Genomic DNA, 18627 nt, shown 5'->3' with positions numbered 1-18627 from the left:
GCTGGTTTCGAACTCAGAGATCCACTTGCTTCTGCCTCCCAAGTGCTGGCATTAAAAGACATCCGGAACTATGCCTGGCCAGACAATCGTTTCTAAAAATATTGATCACTCCTTCTTATCCCTTGGATCCTGAATGGTGGATTCAGATGTGGTTGGGCCTAAAGCTTACAAAATCTGAGAGTCTCTTACAAAACTAGATGTCTTGAAAAGGACCATATGAAAGCCAGATGTTGAAACTGAAGCTTCTACGCCTTCCCTGCAATTCCATTTCTGCCTACAAACCTGGTCTACTTTTGCTCTACCTCGAGATCTTTATGCAATTTAAGCCCAGAAGCCCCCTGCCCTCACAGACCACTCGTGAGCCTCTTCAGATTTGCTAGCACAGCCACCACTGCGGTGCTCACAGCGTTCTCTCTGGTGGGCGGCGTTTGCACTTGGCGTGCGTGGCAGGCGGAACCCTGGGAGAGACGCAAGCCTAACTCCCTCCCCTTTTGCCGCCGCTATTCTGAGTGGCTCGCGATCCTCCCCGGAACTCGAGAGTACGCAGCTGCGGTTCCGCTCGGAGTTTCTTGGCGTTGCCCATTGACATGGCTGCGCCCGTAGTAAGGGGCGTTCGGAAGCTGCTGAAGCTCGTGAACTTCACGCGGGTCCCGCGGAGACATCGATATAAGAAGAAATGGGTAAGGTCTGGCGGGGGACATTACAGGGAAACTTAACCAGCCTCCTGACTCCGCCCCTCTATGTTAAGTCATCATCTACTCTTTCATTCTCTTGGTGACGTCACATCGCCTCGTATTCCTTTTTCTTGCTTACCTTTACCTTATCCTCTCCACCCTTTTCCTTTTTCTTTCCCCCCCTTTTCCCTTTCCCTCCTGTCCCATGACCTCTTCTCCTTTCGTCCTTGAACTTTCAGCCCCCACAACCTCACCCCTAGCAAAAGATCATAACAGCTACCCCTTCCCTCCTGGGTCTCCATCGACCTGCAGTAAAGGATTCAGCCCTGTTCTCACTCTTGAGGTGCCTTTGGGGCCCGGGAAAGAGTTCAGCGACCAACTAGCCAGTACTACTGGCCTTTCTCCAAATGCAGGCAAAAGGTTCTCCAACCCCCCTTATTCAAGAGAACCCTTCTCTTGCCTCAGCATTACATCTCCTTGCTTGCCCCGACGGATTCCCACCCCACCCCCTCAGCCCCCTCTATCTTCCTCCACAACCCCACAGGGGAGATGTTCTTTTGAACCCTTTTCTCCACTCCTAGGAAGGCTGTACAACCAAGAGTCAGCTGGTTCATCCCCTCCGAGCCCTTGTTTTGAGCGATTCAGCAGCCTTCAGGGGTCACCCTCTCCTCAACGGAACCTTTATTGCAACTGGATCGGTTCCCCAAGACCTCAGCATCCATGTCCTCCAAACCCGTGCTTTTGTTACTGTAGTCCGGTGACTTCCCCATCTCTTATTCATCAGCCCCCCAGAACCAGCCCAGTGAACTCCCCTCAACTCACTCGCATATCCTTAGAGACTGGCCCTGGAATTTCAACTACGCATGTGCCTGGTTCCCAAGGAAATTATGCCATAATTTCACCCCTTCTTACCCATAGGCCCCTGAGAACTGCCCTTGCAATTTCACCTCCTCTTGCTCACCCACCCGTGGTTGCCACATCCATTTCTCACAGAGTTTTGGAAACTGGGCCCATGATCTCCCATTGGTCCTCTGGGAGAAGTTACAATGACCCTCCTCTTCCCTCAGCTTCTACCTCACCTGCTGGCAGCCTTTACCATGACCACCCTAAGCCTCCAGACTCTTGTGAACCTAAACCACAGCTTGATGGATCCCTTGGGAAAAATAGTTGTGGCCCTCCACTTTCTTCTCAGGCTGGCACGCCTTGCTCTCCCATCTCACCCCAAGAGGGCTCTTTTCATTATTCCCGTTTTTGCTCAGAGTCTCAGGTATCTGTCCCTAGGAGTCCTTACTGTGTTATCAACCTACCACCTGAGAGTTCTGGTTCTCCTAGCTCATCCCAGCCTCAGTCTCCCCATAAGCCTTGCTTAGAGTCCTTTCTATCTTGGGAGACTGGGGGGAACTCTTACCTCTTGCTAACTCCAGGTAGTGTAATTTCTGGTCCTCCCTGCCCCACAGAACCACCTCTTCCTCAGTGTCCTTACCCTGCTCTGTATTTCCCACCCCCCCTGGGCAACCAGGTTGTAGCTCCCCCTCAGTCTCCCAGAAGTTATAATGACCCCCCTCACCCTACCCCAGTTCCCCCTCAAGCGAAGTCCCCCAAATCCTCAGATTCACAACGCACTCCCTACAGATGTCGCTCCCTGGTCATTACACCCCACCACACTCCTCTTGATCATTCTAAGTCCCATAAGACCAACATCTCTCCTCAGCCTCCCCCCCAGTCCTTTGGCCTCACTAGTCCTCTTATGGAGCCATCCGTCACAATGACTTCAAATTCCTTACCGAAAGAACTATCCCCAGAGGCTACAGTGGACCCAGGAATCCTTAAAACTGTTGCCCCTACTTCCTGTCCCCAGTGTAATCCTCTCTTGCCCCCTAGATATCCCCAGAGCAGTCCTCATGGACCATCTCCAGTATCCCCCTGCAATACCCATATGTACTCTGTGGTCCCTCCCACTTCCCATTCATCCCCTCAGTGTCATAACCCGCCTGTTGCTACCTGTGGCACTTATACTGCTCCTAGGGGTCCACCGCCTCCCAATAGCAAGCCTGTGGTGCCTCCTTGTTCTACCCACATCTATTCTTTTATCCCTCTGAGGACACCCTTTAACCCCCGATGTTTATCAACAGTCCCTCGAGCTCGGCTTTGCCCCAATACCATTCCCTGTGGCCTTCATACCTATGCTGTGTCCTCTCCAGGCCCACTCAAAGATCCCCCCCAGATTCCCTACAGCTGTTCTTTGCCTTCATCCAAGAGCTCCATTTGTAGCACTACTGCCAGCTGTAGTTCAACCATTATTGTTAGTAAATGTTACAGTAACGAGATCCAGAGTATCCCAGACAAAAGTCAGAACCAGAACAAGAGTTCCCTTCGTGATTCAAGCAAGAGTCCCCAAGACAGGAGTTTCCATCGGAGCAGAAGTTGGAGCCGGAGCAGTAGTGCTTCCCAAAGCAATACTCAGGACCACACTGAGTGTGTCCACGTAAGCATCAGTGAGGACGACAAGAGTGAGGAATGTCACCACAGAGGTCGGAAGCAGAGCAAGAGTCCTCGAGGCATGAAAAGTAAGAGCCAGAGCAAGAGTCCTCACCACAGGAAGAGTCATGGTCAGAGCAACAGTCCCTCCAATAAGAAGAAATGATGATCAGAACAAAAATCCAGGTTGGAGCAGAAGCTGAAAAACAAGACTGACAACAATAGCATCTTAATTGTTGCAACCCCAGACCAACTTGTGGGCTCCTCATCTGAAGTCTTCAGTTCCTTTTTAATCTGACTCACGTCCTTCACTGCTAGCCCCATAACAGTCACCTTAGACGTTTCTGCTTTAATTCATATCTTAAGATTTTTTTTTTAACTGTCTTTATTCTGCCTTCCTGGGGTCTGGGAAATGTTCAAAACAACTCAGCTCATTGATTTGTGCATCATGTTGCCCATTTACTGCACCATTTTAGGTGAGTGGCTCTCATTGTCCCATCAGCTGTGAAAGGGGTATTATTATTATTAATTTTGTATCCTGTTGCACACTATTGTCATAGAGCTCTCATAAGCTAGTAGTAGACATGAACAAGTATTTGAAAACAGGGTTATAAAGAATAAAAGTGGGTGGACATGGTGGTACACCTTTAATCCCAGCACTGGGGAGGCAGAGGAAGTGGATATCTGTGAGTTTGAGGCCAGCCTGGTCTATAGAGCTAGTTCTAGAATAGCCAGGGCTGTTGTTATTGAGCTTCAACTTTTCCCAGGGTTTGAGGAAATAGTTTCAAGAGTTTTCCCTTGAGTTACTTGGTCCCATTCCTACTTTTCGGTGCTAGTTATCAAATCTAGGGCATTGCATGTGTTAGGCAAAACTGTCACACATTGAGCACCCATTGAGGTGTGTGTGTGCATGTGTGTTTGAGATAGTGTCTTGTATCCCAGTTTGTCTTGAACTCTGTGTAGTCAAGAACGACCCTCCCTTCTATCTCCTGAGTGGTAGGATTACTTACAGGAGACTTTTTAAAAATGACATTTATGTATTTATTGGTATGAACTTAGGTGTGTACGTATGTGCACATATATGCTATGTTATAACTGGGGAGGTCAGACAACAACCTGTGAGGAATCAGTTCTTTCCTTCTACCACGTGGTTCCCAAAGATCTAACGCCTAGTGGCAAGAACCTTTCCCCATTCAGCTATCTTGCTTAAGAGACTCCTGATGAGTAACCCAATCTGACCTCAAATTTGCTTTTGTAGCCCCAAAGCTCACTTTGAGTTTTGGATCCTCTTGCCTAAGGCTGCTGAGTGCTGGGATTACAGGTGTGCACCACTGTGCCTAGCATTGGCTCTCTCGAAGACCCCTACACAGTTACTATAAGAGGTATTGTGTCCCTTCCCAGTCCTGGGATATGAAGGGTTAACTCTTCACTCTCCCAATTCCCAATTTCTCCTTTGGTAGGCAGAGGTAGGATGCAAAGGTAGGAGAGAGCACTGAGTGGATTTGAATTTACCTCGGGGCTCAGAGGTATTGGTAGATGTATTGACTAGTTTTATATCAACTTGCCACAAGCTAGAGTTATGCGAAAAGAGGGAATTTCAATTGAGAATGCCTCCATTAGATCTGGCTGTAGGGCCTTGCTTATTTATCTAAAAAAAATTATTTTTCATTTTACATACCAACCCCAGTTCCCTTTCCCTCCCCTCCCCCTCCCTCCAGCTCCCACCCACTTCTCATAGGGGGTAAGGGTAAGGCATTTTCTTAATTAGTGATTGATGCTGGAAGGCCCAGCCGGTTGTGGATGGTAGTCCTGGGTTCTATAAGAAGGCAGGCTGAGCAAGCCATGAGTTAGCAAACCAATAAACAACAGTCCTCCATGGTCTCTGGGTTAGTTCCTGTGGTTCCTGCCCTGTTTGAGTTCTTGCCTTGGCTTCCCTCGGTGATGAACTGTCACGTGGAAGTATAAGCTGAAACAAACCCTTCCCTCCTCAAGTTACCATGGTCATGGTATTCCATCACAGCAACAGAAACCCTAGGTGAAACAGTAAAGTCAGGTGATAAGAGATAAGAGTCAAAACTGGGAAGATTGATATGCTTGCTTTTTTGTTGTTTTTGTTTTAGGCTACCACAGAACCAGAATTCCCTGCCAGTCGGCTTGCTCTGCAAAATTTTGACATGACCTACAGTGTACAATATGGGGATCTTTGGCCGTCAATTCGTGTTAGTCTCCTCTCAGAGCAGAAGTACGGTGCACTGGTCAATAATTTTGCTGCTTGGGATAATGTGAGTGCTAAGCTGGAGCAGCTGAGTGCCAAGGACTTTGTGAATGAAGCCATCTCCTGCCAGGAGCCTGAGAGTGGCCTTTCTCCAGTCCCACCCCCGAACTGCAGTCCAAACCTTCGATGCTTCACTTTTTCCAGAGGGGATGTCAGCCGCTTCCCTCCTGCTAGGTAGGATCTGGAACCATGAGGGCCATCCTGAGTCCCTGCTAGCAGTGGACATGAAAAGTTGCTCATCTCCTGCCCTCTGTAATATAAATCAGATTTGTTACTTTCTCTACTGTGCTTAAACAGACTAGGTGTCTAAGTGCTGTACACACCATCTCCTTTTGTTCTGTTAACACCCTTATGGACATACCTGCCCTCTGTTATATTTGAGGTGCAAAGAAGTTGAGGAGTTTATTCGATTTTGATCCTTCGGAGAGTAAGTGGTGTAGTTGGTATTTAGACCCAGGTGGCCTGAACACTAGAACCGGCACTGGGAACCTGTTTTGACATACACTCTTCTATAGAAAACATCTGCCTTTCACAAGAGCAACCCATGGCATCCTTTCCAGTGAAAATGCATTGCTCCCTGTTTACCTATGAAAGTAAGACAAGAGGAAGTGGACTTTGGTAGGAACTAGGGGTTGCCTAGGAATGCAAGTGAGTGACAGAGCTGAAGAAAGATAGAACTTGCAGTATCTTGAGGTACTTATGTATATGAAATGCAGTGAGAAAAGACACACAGTCAAATGCTAAATTGTTCTTTAGTCCTCAAGAATAGGAAGCTGGGCATGGTCATACTAGCCTGTAATACCAGCATTTGTCATGATAAAGCATGAGGATGATGGAGTAGAGGCTAGATGGGCTACAAAACAAACAAACAAACAAACATACTAGTCTGACATACTAGGCAAGCACTCTATTGGGTTATGTTAGGTACTCTTATTTCAGATGGAAAAACCTAGGTGCAGAGAAGTAATTTACTGAAAGTCACACAACTAATGAGAAGTGGGCTAGGTTTGAGACCCATAAAGTCTGGCTGGCTGAGGAGTACAGATTTAACTGTCCTTCAGAATTGTGGCAAAGAGGAAGTGAAATTTGGCATACTGAAACATCTAACAGAGCCTATAGTAAACATTCATCAATAACCTCACAGCCAGGTACAGTGGTACACAGCTGTGATCACAGCACTTGGGATGTAGAGGCAAGAAGATCAGGAGTTTAAGAGCATGCTTAGCTGGGAACTCCATATGGGAACCAATCTCAAAAAAAAAAAAAAAAAAAAAAAAAAAAAAAAGAAGAGAGACTACTTTAGTATTTTCATCTGCTTTACTTAAGATCAGTGTAGCCGCTGCATGTGCTGGGATAGATTGCACAAAGCCATGCAGTAAAAGCCATGTGAGCTAAGTTGTTTGAGTCACTTAGCACCCATTACAGGGCTTCTTAGAGAAGAGAGAAAGTGAGTAGTGTGGCAGATTCTGGAGATGTTTGTCCTTTCACCAGGCTCTTACCAACCCCTTCTCCCCTTGGACTTCCTATGAGCCCCTCATCCCTTATCCCATTGGGTTTCCTATGACCAGATGGGTCTTACTCTCTCAGCAGTCCAGGGAGGTTCTGTCAGTTTATTGATAGATTAATAGCCTGATAATATCTGTGACATTTTGTCTTTTCTTTTTTTTTTTTTTTTTTTTTTTTTTTTTTTTTTTTTTTGCATTGTAGGTTTTAGCAGATGATTCCCCAAACTGAACCAGTTTATTGAGGGAGAGAAGGAAAAGGTGTGGTGAGGGTAGCTTTTATGGGCTATTGCTTGTATGTTTGCAATTCTGTGCCTTTCTCACATTTCTCTGTCCTCCTGTTAATTTTCTTTGTGAGACATGAGGTACAGGTAACCCAGGTGTGGTTTGATTTTGAAACTAAGATCCTATGGAAGCATGAGCCTCTTTGTGAAGACTTGGGGTGCTGTAACTTGGGACCTGGGGACCATCATGGCTGACTGGCAATGGTACTACGCCATGTCTCAATGCATCCTTCTCCCAGGGACATTGTCTGGTGAGGGTTCTGTATCTTTGAGTATTCCATGGCTATTCATGCTGACTTCCATGGCTGCTCACCACCAACTAACTGTCCTCATGGTGACAGGCTGCACTTGATCATCCTACCCTTTCTACCCACACCATCACTGCCTATCCAGCTTTCTAAAGCCCCAAACTAGCTAGCCTGGTGATTTCCTTAAAAACTTTTGATTACTTCCTGTAAGTTATAGTATAAAGTCCTTAACATAGGGTTTAAGACTTTTTGTGTTTGTCTTGCTTTTCAACCCCCATTTTGGGCTTTTTCCCCCCTTCCATCAACTAAGGTTCATTTTTAAAATCTTTTTATAAAATTTAATTTAGAAAAAAATTTTATTTTACATATCAATCCCAGTTCCCTCTCCCTCCCATCCTCCCATGTCCCTCTACCCCCTCGTTTCAACTTCCATCCACTCCCACGAGAGGGTGAGGTCTTCCATGGGGGATCATTATCTTTTGGGGGAGGGCTGTATAATAGGCTGAAAGAGCAGCCCTCCATGGGGAGTTCACTAAGGTTTAAACCTAAGGCTTCATCTATACTAGATAGGCTTTTACCACTGAGAATATAGGCATGTCCCCATTATGCTTTTAAATATTTTATCTTTTATTTTTATGTGTGAGTGTATGTCCCCATTGTGTAGTCTCTCCTGTACAGCAGAAGTGAGTGTCAGATCCCCTGGAGTTGGAGAAGGTTGTGAGCTGCCATGTGGGTACTAGGAGTTGAACTTGGATTCTCTGGAAGAGCAGCCAGAGACATTGACTGCTGAGCCGTCTCTCCAGCCCTTCCCACTAAGTCTTAAAGAAACTTTCAGTTTTTATGCTTTTGTATCTTACTCATTCTTTTCTCTTTTGCCTAGAATGGTCTTCCCTTTTTACCCAGTGAAGGCCTCTGGGTCTTCACCGGGCCCAACTTAGGTAGCTCCAGTACATATAATTGATAACCCTTCTTTCTGAAGCAGTGAAGAACTTTGTGTCTTGATGAGGAACCCAATAAAATTGAGTTCCTACTATGTGCTAGGCACTGTACTGTTTTAGGTCTTGGAGTAGTACATGGAACAAAGCAGGCAAAATCTTTGCCCTCCCAGAGCTACATTCTAATATGGGGAAATAAAAGGAACACACACACACACACACACACACACACACACACACACACACACACACACATTTAAAGTGAAGAACAAGTGCTTTAAAGAAAAGTAGTGCAGCTGGAGATAGAAAGTGATGGGCATGATGCTGTTATTTTACATAGACTAGGCAGAGAATGCCAGTGGCTCTGAAGACTTCACTTTGAGGCGACGCCTGATAGAAGTAATGAAACACATCAGGGATGATTAAAAGTATTATGGGCAGAAGGCATAGTAAGTGAAAGCCCTGAGATGGGAGCACGTGTGGCTCAGGCTAGAGAGACTAGTTTGGAGTCAGTTGATGTTTTCAAAAGGATCACTCAGGGATGGGGGTGTAGTTTAGTTGGTAGAATACTTGCCAAACCTGCATAGAACCCTGAGTTTTATCTACAATGAATAAGCCAAGAGTGTTGGCACAAACCTGTGATTCCACAGTGGAGCAGGAGGATCTGAAGCTCAATGTCATTCTCAGCTTCATGGCAAGCTTGAGGCCAGCCTGGGATACATGAGACCTTGATCTTGTTTCTTAAAAAAAAAAAAAAAAAATCACTGCTGGGCGTTGGTGGCGCACGCCTTTAGTCTCAGCACTCAGGAGGCGGAGGCAGGCAGATCTCTGTGAGTTTGAGGCCAGGCTGGTCTACAGAGTGAGTTCCAGGACAGGCTCTGAAGCCACAGAGAAACTCTGTCTCGAAAAACAAAACAAAAAATCACTGGGGATATTACATAGATGAATGAGTAGTAGATACTGTATAGATGAGTGAATGCTGAGTGGCACTCACTGACCCTAAAGGGCATGGACTTGCTCACCTTGGCTCCCAGTAGGTATGATGGTGTTTCTCTCTTCCAGACTTGGCAGCCTAGGTCTCATGGAGTACTACCTGATGGATGCTGCCTCCTTGCTACCTGTCCTGGCTCTTGGTCTGCAGCCTGGAGACACTGTGCTTGACCTGTGTGCAGCTCCTGGGGGGAAAACACTGGCATTACTTCAGACTGGCTGTTGCCGTAAGTCAGTGGGATGGTATCTCAGGCAGGCAGGGATTCCCCACTTCACCCCAGTCAGGGCACAATGAATGTGATAAGCTTTCTGATCCTAGGGTTAGAGAGGTAATAAATAATATTTGCTAAGATTATTGTCATTTGGCTGGCTGGGTGGTGGTGGCGCACACCTTTAATACCAGCACTTGGGAGGCAGAGGCAGGTGGATCTCTGTGAGTGTGAAGCCATCCTTGTCTACAAGGCGAGTTCCAAGATATCCAGGACTGTAAGGAAATGACTGATCAAGGCTTCTGCAGGCAGATTAAATTGTGGCTCTGATAAATGTATCACAGGACCCTCTCCCTTTTGCATTTGCTGATTTGTCTCTAAGATAAAGTCTCATTTCTTTGTACTCCTTCCAACACAGCCTGCTGCCTTTGCTCATGTTACATTCTCTAGAATTCCTCCACCCACCCCAGTTGAGTCATCTGAATCCTTTTCTCATGCAAGCCTCAGGTCAACTGTACTACCTCCAGGAAGTCTCTTAGCCGCTGCTGGCTTGTCCAGATAGTTCCTTTTCCTGTGCATCCATGCCATAGCATCACCCAATGGAGATGTATCTTCTCCCCGCTCAAGATTATGAATTCCTTGCTAGGCTTGGTGACACACTTCTTTAGTCCTAGCACTAAGGAGGCAGAGGCAGATGGATCATTGTGAGTTTGAGGCAAACCTGTTCTACAGAGCGAATTCCAGGACAGACAGATTACACAGAGAAACCCTGTCTTGAAAAAACAAAAACCGAATAAATAAATAAGTTATGGATTCCTTGGGAACAGGCTGAAGCTGTCTCAGTATCATAGGTGACTCTGGGATTCATAAGTGCTTACCTTAGTCAACCACTGGCCAACATCCTGCCTCACAACCTCCACTCCAGAGGGACTGATTTGGTGCCACATATGTGATAAATATCCCTGCCTCTGGGGCCTGGGTTGATTGGTTATACCTGAGAATTGGCTTCATTCTCCATCAACACCTTTTGTTTGTGTGATATGCTGTTGAGTTGTAGCCTCTGAAGACTTTTATTTCCACACAGGCAATCTAGCTGCCAACGATCTCTCCACTTCCCGAACAGGCAGACTTCAGAAGGTCCTTCACAGTTACGTGCCTCAAGATATCAGGAAAGGGAACCAAGTTCGAATTACCTCATGGGATGGCAGGAAGTGGGGAGAACTGGAAGGGGACACCTATGACCGAGTAAGTGATTTCTGACCTCGTGCTCTGGCCTCAGCTCCTGGGGTAGGATCCAGCCCTGTGGGGCTGTAAATGTGTGGGGCTGTTTTTGGACCTAGACAGTTCTCCATGAGTGATTTGGAGAAAGAGCTATTTGCAGAGTTCTCAGTTCAGCTTAGATGACTTGCTACTATTTTCATTAGAGATAGTTGGCAACAAAAAGAATTTGAACTTAACTGAGTGTGAAAAAAGTTATTAGGCACATTTTATTTTTGAAATCACTTGGTTGCTTGGAAGCCCTCACAAAGATGAGTATGAATGAGAACATTTTATTTATTTCTGAATATTAATATAGCACATAGTGCACAGTTCAGTAGGTATAAAAGGGTATCAGGTGGGAAATAACCTCGTTTTAGACCTGTACACAGCCATGTACTTCCTGCAGATAACTATTATTTTTATTTTTTCTATAGCATTATATAATTTGCATATGAAAATATAAACTTGGGAGTTTCTTAAAATAGAAATGGCAGTGTGATGTTTTCATGCTGATATCTATGACTTTTTAATGAATTAAAATATCCCCAGGTTCTTTTCAGTTTATGCTTTTGAAGTAAATTTGCTGGCTAATGGTTTCTATTAGATAAGATTTTGAGAAGAGTTTGAGAAATTCTCTAGAGGTTCCTTCAATCTTGCCTCCACTGGCAATGAACATATTTTCTACATCCCATTGGTATTGCTACTATCCAAATGTTATCAAACTTGCAGTGTTTCTCACCTTCTCCTGCTGTGTATGTTATTGTCCTGTAACTTGCTTTGTAGACCAAGCTGGCCTACAGAGATCTACCTGCCTCTGCCATGTGCTAAGATCAAAGGTGTGTGCCATTACCCCCCCCCCAGGTTTGATACTTTTTTAATATTTTAAAGTTATTTGTTTTTTAAAAATTCTTTTAGATTTATTTATTATGTGTATGAGTATTTAGCCTTTTTAAAAGTCTATTTTTAAAAATAATTTATTTTTATTTTATGTGCGTTGGTATGAATGTGTCAGATCCCTTGGAACCAGAGTTACAGACAGTTTTAAAGTGCCATGTGGGTGCTGGGGGATTTGAATCCCGGTCCTCTGGAAGAGCAGTGGCTTAACCATTGAGCCACCTCTCCAGTCCCAAGTGTTTAGCCTTCTTGTATGTGTATACCACATGTGTGTCTGTTGCCCTCAGAGGTCAGAAGAGGGAGTCAGATTCCCTGGAACTGGCAGGGTTACAGGCAGTTGTGAACCTCCATGTGGATGCTGGGAATTGAACCTGGGTTCTCTACAAAAGTGCTCCTAACCACTAAACCCCTAATTAGTTTCTTTTAATTAGCACACTCTAAAATCACTTATTTAAAATGTAACTTATGGTCCCTATATATTGCACGCATATATAAAATGGACAAAGAATATGGCCAGGCAATAATGGTGCTGGGTATTGGTAGCACACACCTTTAGTCTCAGCACTCAGGAGGCAGAGGGAGGCAGATCTCTGAGTTTGAGGCCAGCTGGGTCTGCAGAGTGAATTCCAGTACAGCCAGAGCTACAAAGACAAAACTTGTTTTGAAAAACAGCAAGAACAACAAAAATCTGTAGATTTCATGGCATATGTGTAAGGGCTAGCATTCTGGAATCAGGCTCTTGGTTTGAAGTCCTGGCTTCATGACTTTCCAGCTGGAAATTATTTGTGAGTTACTTAATCATTTGTGCTTTAACTTCTGCAGTGTGGTTCATCGTATTGCCCATCCCATAGGTAACTAAGAATGCATTTGCACAGTGTCAGACTTTAGCAAGTTCAACATTATTATCGTTGTCACATTCTTCATCATTTTCTGTTCACTGATTCTAGTTTTGTCTTGTGGAGCAATGTAGAGTGAATTCCCTCCCATTTTACTTCACAGTGCTTCAGGGCATTTGAAACAGCTTTGGTGCCTGACGATATCTCCATTAATTTATTTGTTGGAGAAATAGTGTGCAGTTTACTGTTTACTGTGTGCTAGGGAAGTTTTAAACACTTTAGATTCTAAGAAAAATGCTACCTCAGGGCTCAACAGACTATTGGTAACATCATTCTTCCTCATTTTGTATTCAGACAACAGTTGGAGAGAGTCTAGCACTTTGCTTGTTCATGGCAGGACAGTCACCCTCACTTTGCATTCACATGTCCCTTCTCCCCTCCTTCCTCCCTCCTCCCCTCCCCCCTCTTTCCCTCATCCCTCCCCTCCCTTCCCTCCTTCCCTTCCTAAGTTAAAGTTTTTTCAAATAATAAAATGTTCATCTGGAGGCTGGGATTCAGGTAGCAAACCATCCTGGCATATGGCTGGTACTCACACATTGGATGCTGCCTAATGTGGAGATGATGTTGACTAGCTTTGCTTTTTCCAAATGTTTGGACTGGGTGAGACCTTTTGACTGGGTAAGACCAACAGCTTTCACAGTTGACACTAATAAGCAATGTCCAAGATATATTGGTACCAAAATAAAGATATATTTGCCACTAATTTTCTAGTCTTGAGATGAAATCACATAGCTCTGTTGTTCGTGTGCATGAGGACTCAGGACCCCAACATCCATGAGTGTCATGTAGTCATTCTCCTGAGTCCAGCCATCTTTTGGAGATAGTAAGAATCTCCACAACTTTCTTTCTTCCTATCCCCCCTGCCCCATTTTCTTTTTAGACAGGGTTTCATGAAGCCTAGGCTGATATCAAATCAAACTAGCTTATGTAGGAAAGGATGACCTTGAATTTGCCACCCTCCTGCCTCTACCTCCTATTGCTAGGATTACAAGTGGGTGCCACCATGCCCCGTTCGTTTTTCTTACTCTGTATGTACTGTATTAGTTCACCAAGGAATATATCAATATTGCAAACTTGGGGTTTTGTTTTGTTTTGCTTTTTCAAGATAGGGTTTTTCTGTATAGTATAGGTATCCCGGAACTCACTCTGTAGACCAGGCTGACCTCGAACTCAAGAGAGCCACCTGCCTCTGCCTCCCAAGTGCTGGGATGAAAGGCGTGCGCCACCACCGTCCAGCTTAAAACATTTTTTTGTCTTTTCTCAAATGCCTAGTGTAGAAAGACTAGTAAATTAGTGAGTGATTTTCTGTTTCTTGATTTAAAATATTGAAATAGTGGAATCCAGGTGTGGTGGTATATACTTGTAATCCTTTGAGAAGCTGAGGCAGGGGAATTTTGAGTTCAAGATCAGCCTTAGCTAAATAGGGAGTTCCAGATTTGCCCTGTTTCAGATAAAACCAAATTAAACCAAACTACTGTCTATATTGGATCTCACTTTTTACAGTAATTTTTTTAAGTGTGAGGGGGTGGGGGTGGGGTGTGTGTGTGAGAGAGAGAGAGAGGGAGAAGGAAAGAGAGAGAAGAGAGAGAAAGAGCAAGAGGGAAGGGGGTAATAGCTTCAGATCCCTCCAGAACTGGAGCAACAGGTGATTGTGGCTCATCTGATCGGATGTGCTCTCAATTGTGAGTCCTCTCTCCAGTTCCCCCTCCCTCACCCCCTCCCCCTTCCCTTGTTTTGTTTGTTTTCCAAGACAAGGTTTCCCTGGGTGTCCTGGAACTCGCTTTGTAGAGCAGGCTGGTCTGGAACTCACAGAGATCCACCTTCTTCTGCCTCCTGAGTGCTGGGATTAAAGGGGTGTACCATCACCACTGCCTGGCCTCCTCCCCTTTCCAACAGTACTGGAGATTGAGTCTAGGGACTTGTACATCTGATATCATCCTAAGATAATTTTTATTTCTGATTCTATTATGTAATATTTGTAAATTAAGTACTGTATCATGTATAAATTGGATGTTTTCAGTAAATAGCCAAGGACAGAGCCTTGAAGCACTAAGATTTTTTTCTTAGGTTGATATCAGTTATTTAATTACATTTATTTATGTCTAGCTTTTGTTTTGAAACGGGGTCTCATGAAGCCTAGGCTGGCCTCGGACTCACTGTGTAAGCTGAGGCTGGCTGTGATTCCTGATTCTCCTGCCTTTGTCTCTGAAGCACTGGAATGATATGTGTGTACTATCATATATAGATTTTCATTTTATTTTGTTTTGCTTTTTGAGGCAGTGTCTTACTCTGTATCCCTAGCTGGCCTGGAAAACTGTAGAGACCAAGTTACCTTCAAACTTGTAGCAATCCTCTTACCTCCATGCCTGGATTAGTTTGGCTTTTTGATTAATCATGAATGTTTCTAAATATACTATTTTTCCACTTATTCCTTCACGGTTGTTTATCAGGTTAAAATGAGAACCCTTGTCAGGTACTCTGCAATGAAGGAATGGATAGAACTAGCATTTCCATTGAACTTGTTTGGCTTGGGACCTAAACTGCTCTGACTTACGTCAGAAGAGCCTAGAAGGACCTGTAATGCTTTGTCTTTCAACACTCTGGGTAGGTGTTGGTGGATGTGCCATGTACCACAGACCGCCACTCCCTTCATGAGGAGGAGAACAACCTCTTCCAGCGATCAAGGAAGAAGGAGCGACAGACGTTGCCTATGCTGCAGGTGCAGCTTCTTGCGTGAGTGATACAGTTACAGATTCTCAGACATTAGAATCTAGTCACCTGACATCTCAGCTGGGGAACTGGAAGCGTGCCAAGACCATCCCGTGGAAGAATCTTTTGGCTGGAGGTTTGCCTGAAGGTGATAGCCCTCATGAGATTGTCCTTTCTAGAACAACATATGTGGGCTGGAGAGATGGCTCAGCCGTTAAAGGCTAGGCTCACAACCAAAAATGTAGAATAATAACTGCACCCTCACCATGTCACCATCAGTGTCAGTGACTTGCACATTTTTGAGAAGCAGATTCTGTCAGGTATGGTGATATATATCTGTATCCCTGGCTAATTGGGAAGCTGAGGCAGAAGGATAGCTTGACCCAAGAGTCTGGGTCATCCCAGGTGCTAACCTGGGCAACATAGTGAGATCCTATATCAGAAAAAGAAAGAGGCTGGAGAGATGGCTCAACAGTTAAGAGTACTGTCTGCTCTGGAAAACAACCCAGTTTGGTTCCCAGGACCCACATGGCAGCTCAAAACCATCTGTAGCTCTACTACAGGGCATTCGATGCCTCTTCTGACCTCCATGGGCTCCTGCACACATACAGTACATATCCATACCTTCAGACACACACATACACATAAAATAAAATAAATAATAAGTATTTTTTTAAAGAAAAAAACTATTACATTTATCTATTTAAAAAAAGAGACAAGTATCAAGCGATGGTGGTGCACGCCTTTAATACCAACACTCCGAAGGCAGAGACAGGCAGATGTCTGTGAGTTTTCAGAATGTTACACAGGAAAACCCTGTCTCAAAACACCAAAAGATAGAGAATGAGAGAACCTGCTACACACCTTTAATCCCAGCATACCCAGGAGGTAGAGGCAGGGTTTGATGACAGCCTGGTCTACAGAGTGAATTCCAGGTCAGCGAAAGCTACACAGTGAGACCTTGAAAAAGTATATGGAGAGAAAAAGATAGGGAGAGGAGAAAGAGAAAGGGAGGGGAAAAAAGGAGAGGAAAAGGGAGGGTCCTGGGGCCAAGGGTCTGTATGACTGAGGAGAGAATTCAATTGATAGCTAGCATCAGGGTTTAGTTCACAATCAGAACCAGGCTTCAAAGGATCATTATTTAAAAAAAAAAAAAAAATGTATGTATGTATACACACACACACACACACACATATTTGGTTTTTTTTTTTTTTTTTTTTTTTTTTTTTTTTGAGATAGGGTTTCTCTGTGTAACACCTGAGGTTGTCCTAGGACTCACTCTGTAGACTAGGCTGGCCTCAAACTCACAGAGCTCCACCTGACTCTGCCTCCCAAGTGCTGGGATTAAAGGTGTACACCATCACTGCAGGGCTAGGATCATTTTTTTAAGGCTTATTTTTATTATTTTTAATTATGTATATGCATGTGTGTCTTTAATGTAGATATTGTCCACATAAGTATAGGTGCCCATGCAGGCCAAAGATCTTGGATCCCCCACGCCCACATGGGCTTGGAGTTATAGAAAATTGTGGCGTGGATTCTGGGTACTGAACTTGAGTGTTCCAAAAGAGCAGTATGTGCTCTTAACTGCTGAACCATCTCTCCAGCCCCATCGAAGAATTCTTCTATGGAGGCTTCCTAGAGCTAGGTATGGTGGTACTACTCCATTGGGTAGTAGACTGCCCTCTACCCATGTTCCTAGTCCTGTGTTGCTTGCATACTTCCAAGACATATACTAGTTGTTGCTTTGTTTTCTTGATTTCAGGGCTGGACTCCTTGCCACCAAACCAGGAGGTCACGTTGTCTACTGTACTTGCTCACTGTCCCACTTACAGAATGAATATGTGGTGCAAGGTGCCATTGAACTTCTGGCCAATCAGTATAGCATCAAGGTTCAAGTGGAAGACCTGTCTCACTTCCGAAAGCTGTTCATGGACACGTTCTGTTTCTTCCCATCCTGCCAAGTTGGGGAGCTGGTAATACCAAACCTCATGGCCAATTTTGGGCCTATGTATTTCTGCAAAATGCATAGGTTGCCATAGTGTCACTGTGTCCCTGAAGTAGGAAGACAGTGGCTCTGTCGGAAGCATTGAAACAGACCAGTGGCAGAGGTGCCCTCCAAGGCCTGTCTCCAGCCTGTGTGTTCTAAAGATAGTTGTAAATAGTAGGAAGGAGGACTGCTGCCCAGTTGTGGATTATCAACAGGCTTCTAACTCGGACCCTCACTTCTATCCTTTAGCCTAAACTAAGGCCTCTGCTGAATTAGGGATTTAGACAGGATCAGTGAATAAGCCCATAGTTTAAGCTGTAAACTTGGGAAGAAACATTTAGCCAATAAAGGTGTTGAAGTGCTATAGAGCTGGGCCTGTAGTTGGGGACTTCATGTCAGTCTAAGTTCCGTTACGGTTCTCTGTGGGTCAGCTGAAGCTGCCGGGCACACTCTCCTAAAGTGCCCAACCCAGGCATACAGCCCTCTCCCACTGGTGAGTTCCATTTAATCAGCCCACAGACCCACCAGCCTCCCCAGTGTCTCCATATGGCACATGATCTAATTTAAGGAATAAGTAACTAAAACTGTTGAGCTCCTGGCTGGTAATCCTCTTAAACTGAGAGAGGTTTCCTAAGCTGAATGCTTCTGGCCTTCCTTCAGATGTGACTGCAAAAGCCGCTTCTGGTACATACTGTTTTTGTGTGTTTCTTCTAAGTGGTCACATAACAGCAAGTATTCTATGAGTTCCTATATGACAGCTATATTAGGGATATGGTTGGGACTGTAGGAATGACTGGGTTTCCACATCTAAAGTGGAAACTTCCTACTTCCTTTTACTTTCCAAGTACCTAGGAATCTCCTGATATTTTATTTCAAATGTCTTGTCTTTATTTCTAGTGTGTGCCATCTTTGGACATCTCCAAATCCTTCAGAGTGCTTTCAGCCTAGCCGGGTTTACTTCATACACAGTGTTTGGGAGTGACATTGTATAACATGTTGACTTGCATACTAGTGACTTCGTAACATTTGTCAAAAGAAGGCATCCTTTAGTGTCGGGATAGTAAATATTGCTTTTGGTTACCTGAGCATGCACACACACAAACTTACATCTTGTGAATAACTTGAATATTTCTTGGCTCTTCCCACTTTCTTTTTTTAAAGATTTGTTTATTTATTATATATGCAGTATTCTGCCTTCATGCCAGAAAAGGGCATCAGATCTCATAGATGGTTGTGAGCCACCATGTGATTGCTGAGAATTGAACTCAGGAACTCAGGACCTC

General features: G+C 44.6%; 1 protein-coding gene across 2 annotated transcripts; it reads left to right on the top strand.

Moving 5' to 3' along the window:
• Positions 1 to 526: 526 nt before the first annotated feature.
• On the top strand, positions 527 to 17708 carry Nsun4 (NOP2/Sun RNA methyltransferase 4). 2 transcript variants are annotated; one of them, XM_051188502.1, is made up of 6 exons: positions 527 to 680; positions 5273 to 5601; positions 9459 to 9613; positions 10680 to 10840; positions 15254 to 15378; positions 17120 to 17708. In XM_051188502.1, exons 1-6 carry the CDS (start codon positions 588 to 590, stop codon positions 17394 to 17396), a joined length of 1140 nt encoding a protein of 379 aa, XP_051044459.1. In that variant the 5' UTR covers positions 527 to 587; the 3' UTR covers positions 17397 to 17708. The 2 variants fall into 2 exon arrangements, with proteins under 2 accessions (XP_051044459.1, XP_051044460.1); XM_051188503.1 differs by lacking the exon at positions 527 to 680 and adding an exon at positions 3223 to 3338.
• Positions 17709 to 18627: the final 919 nt, after the last annotated feature.

This window comes from Phodopus roborovskii, unplaced genomic scaffold (genome assembly GCF_943737965.1).
Source record: "Phodopus roborovskii unplaced genomic scaffold, PHOROB, whole genome shotgun sequence".
Lineage (NCBI taxonomy): Eukaryota > Metazoa > Chordata > Mammalia > Rodentia > Cricetidae > Phodopus > Phodopus roborovskii.
Note: the sequence above shows the minus strand (reverse complement) of the source record. Positions and strands in the feature narration are given on the sequence as shown.

Bases quoted from the DNA above. Each gene is read 5' to 3' on its own strand.
- Nsun4 (XM_051188502.1), top strand. From the start codon at position 588: ATGGCTGCGCCCGTAGTAAGGGGCGTTCGGAAGCTGCTGAAGCTCGTG. The intron at 681-5,272 runs GTAAGGTCTGGC...TTTTTGTTTTAG, and splicing joins ATCGATATAAGAAGAAATGG to GCTACCACAGAACCAGAATT. The intron at 10,841-15,253 runs GTAAGTGATTTC...CACTCTGGGTAG, and splicing joins AAGGGGACACCTATGACCGA to GTGTTGGTGGATGTGCCATG.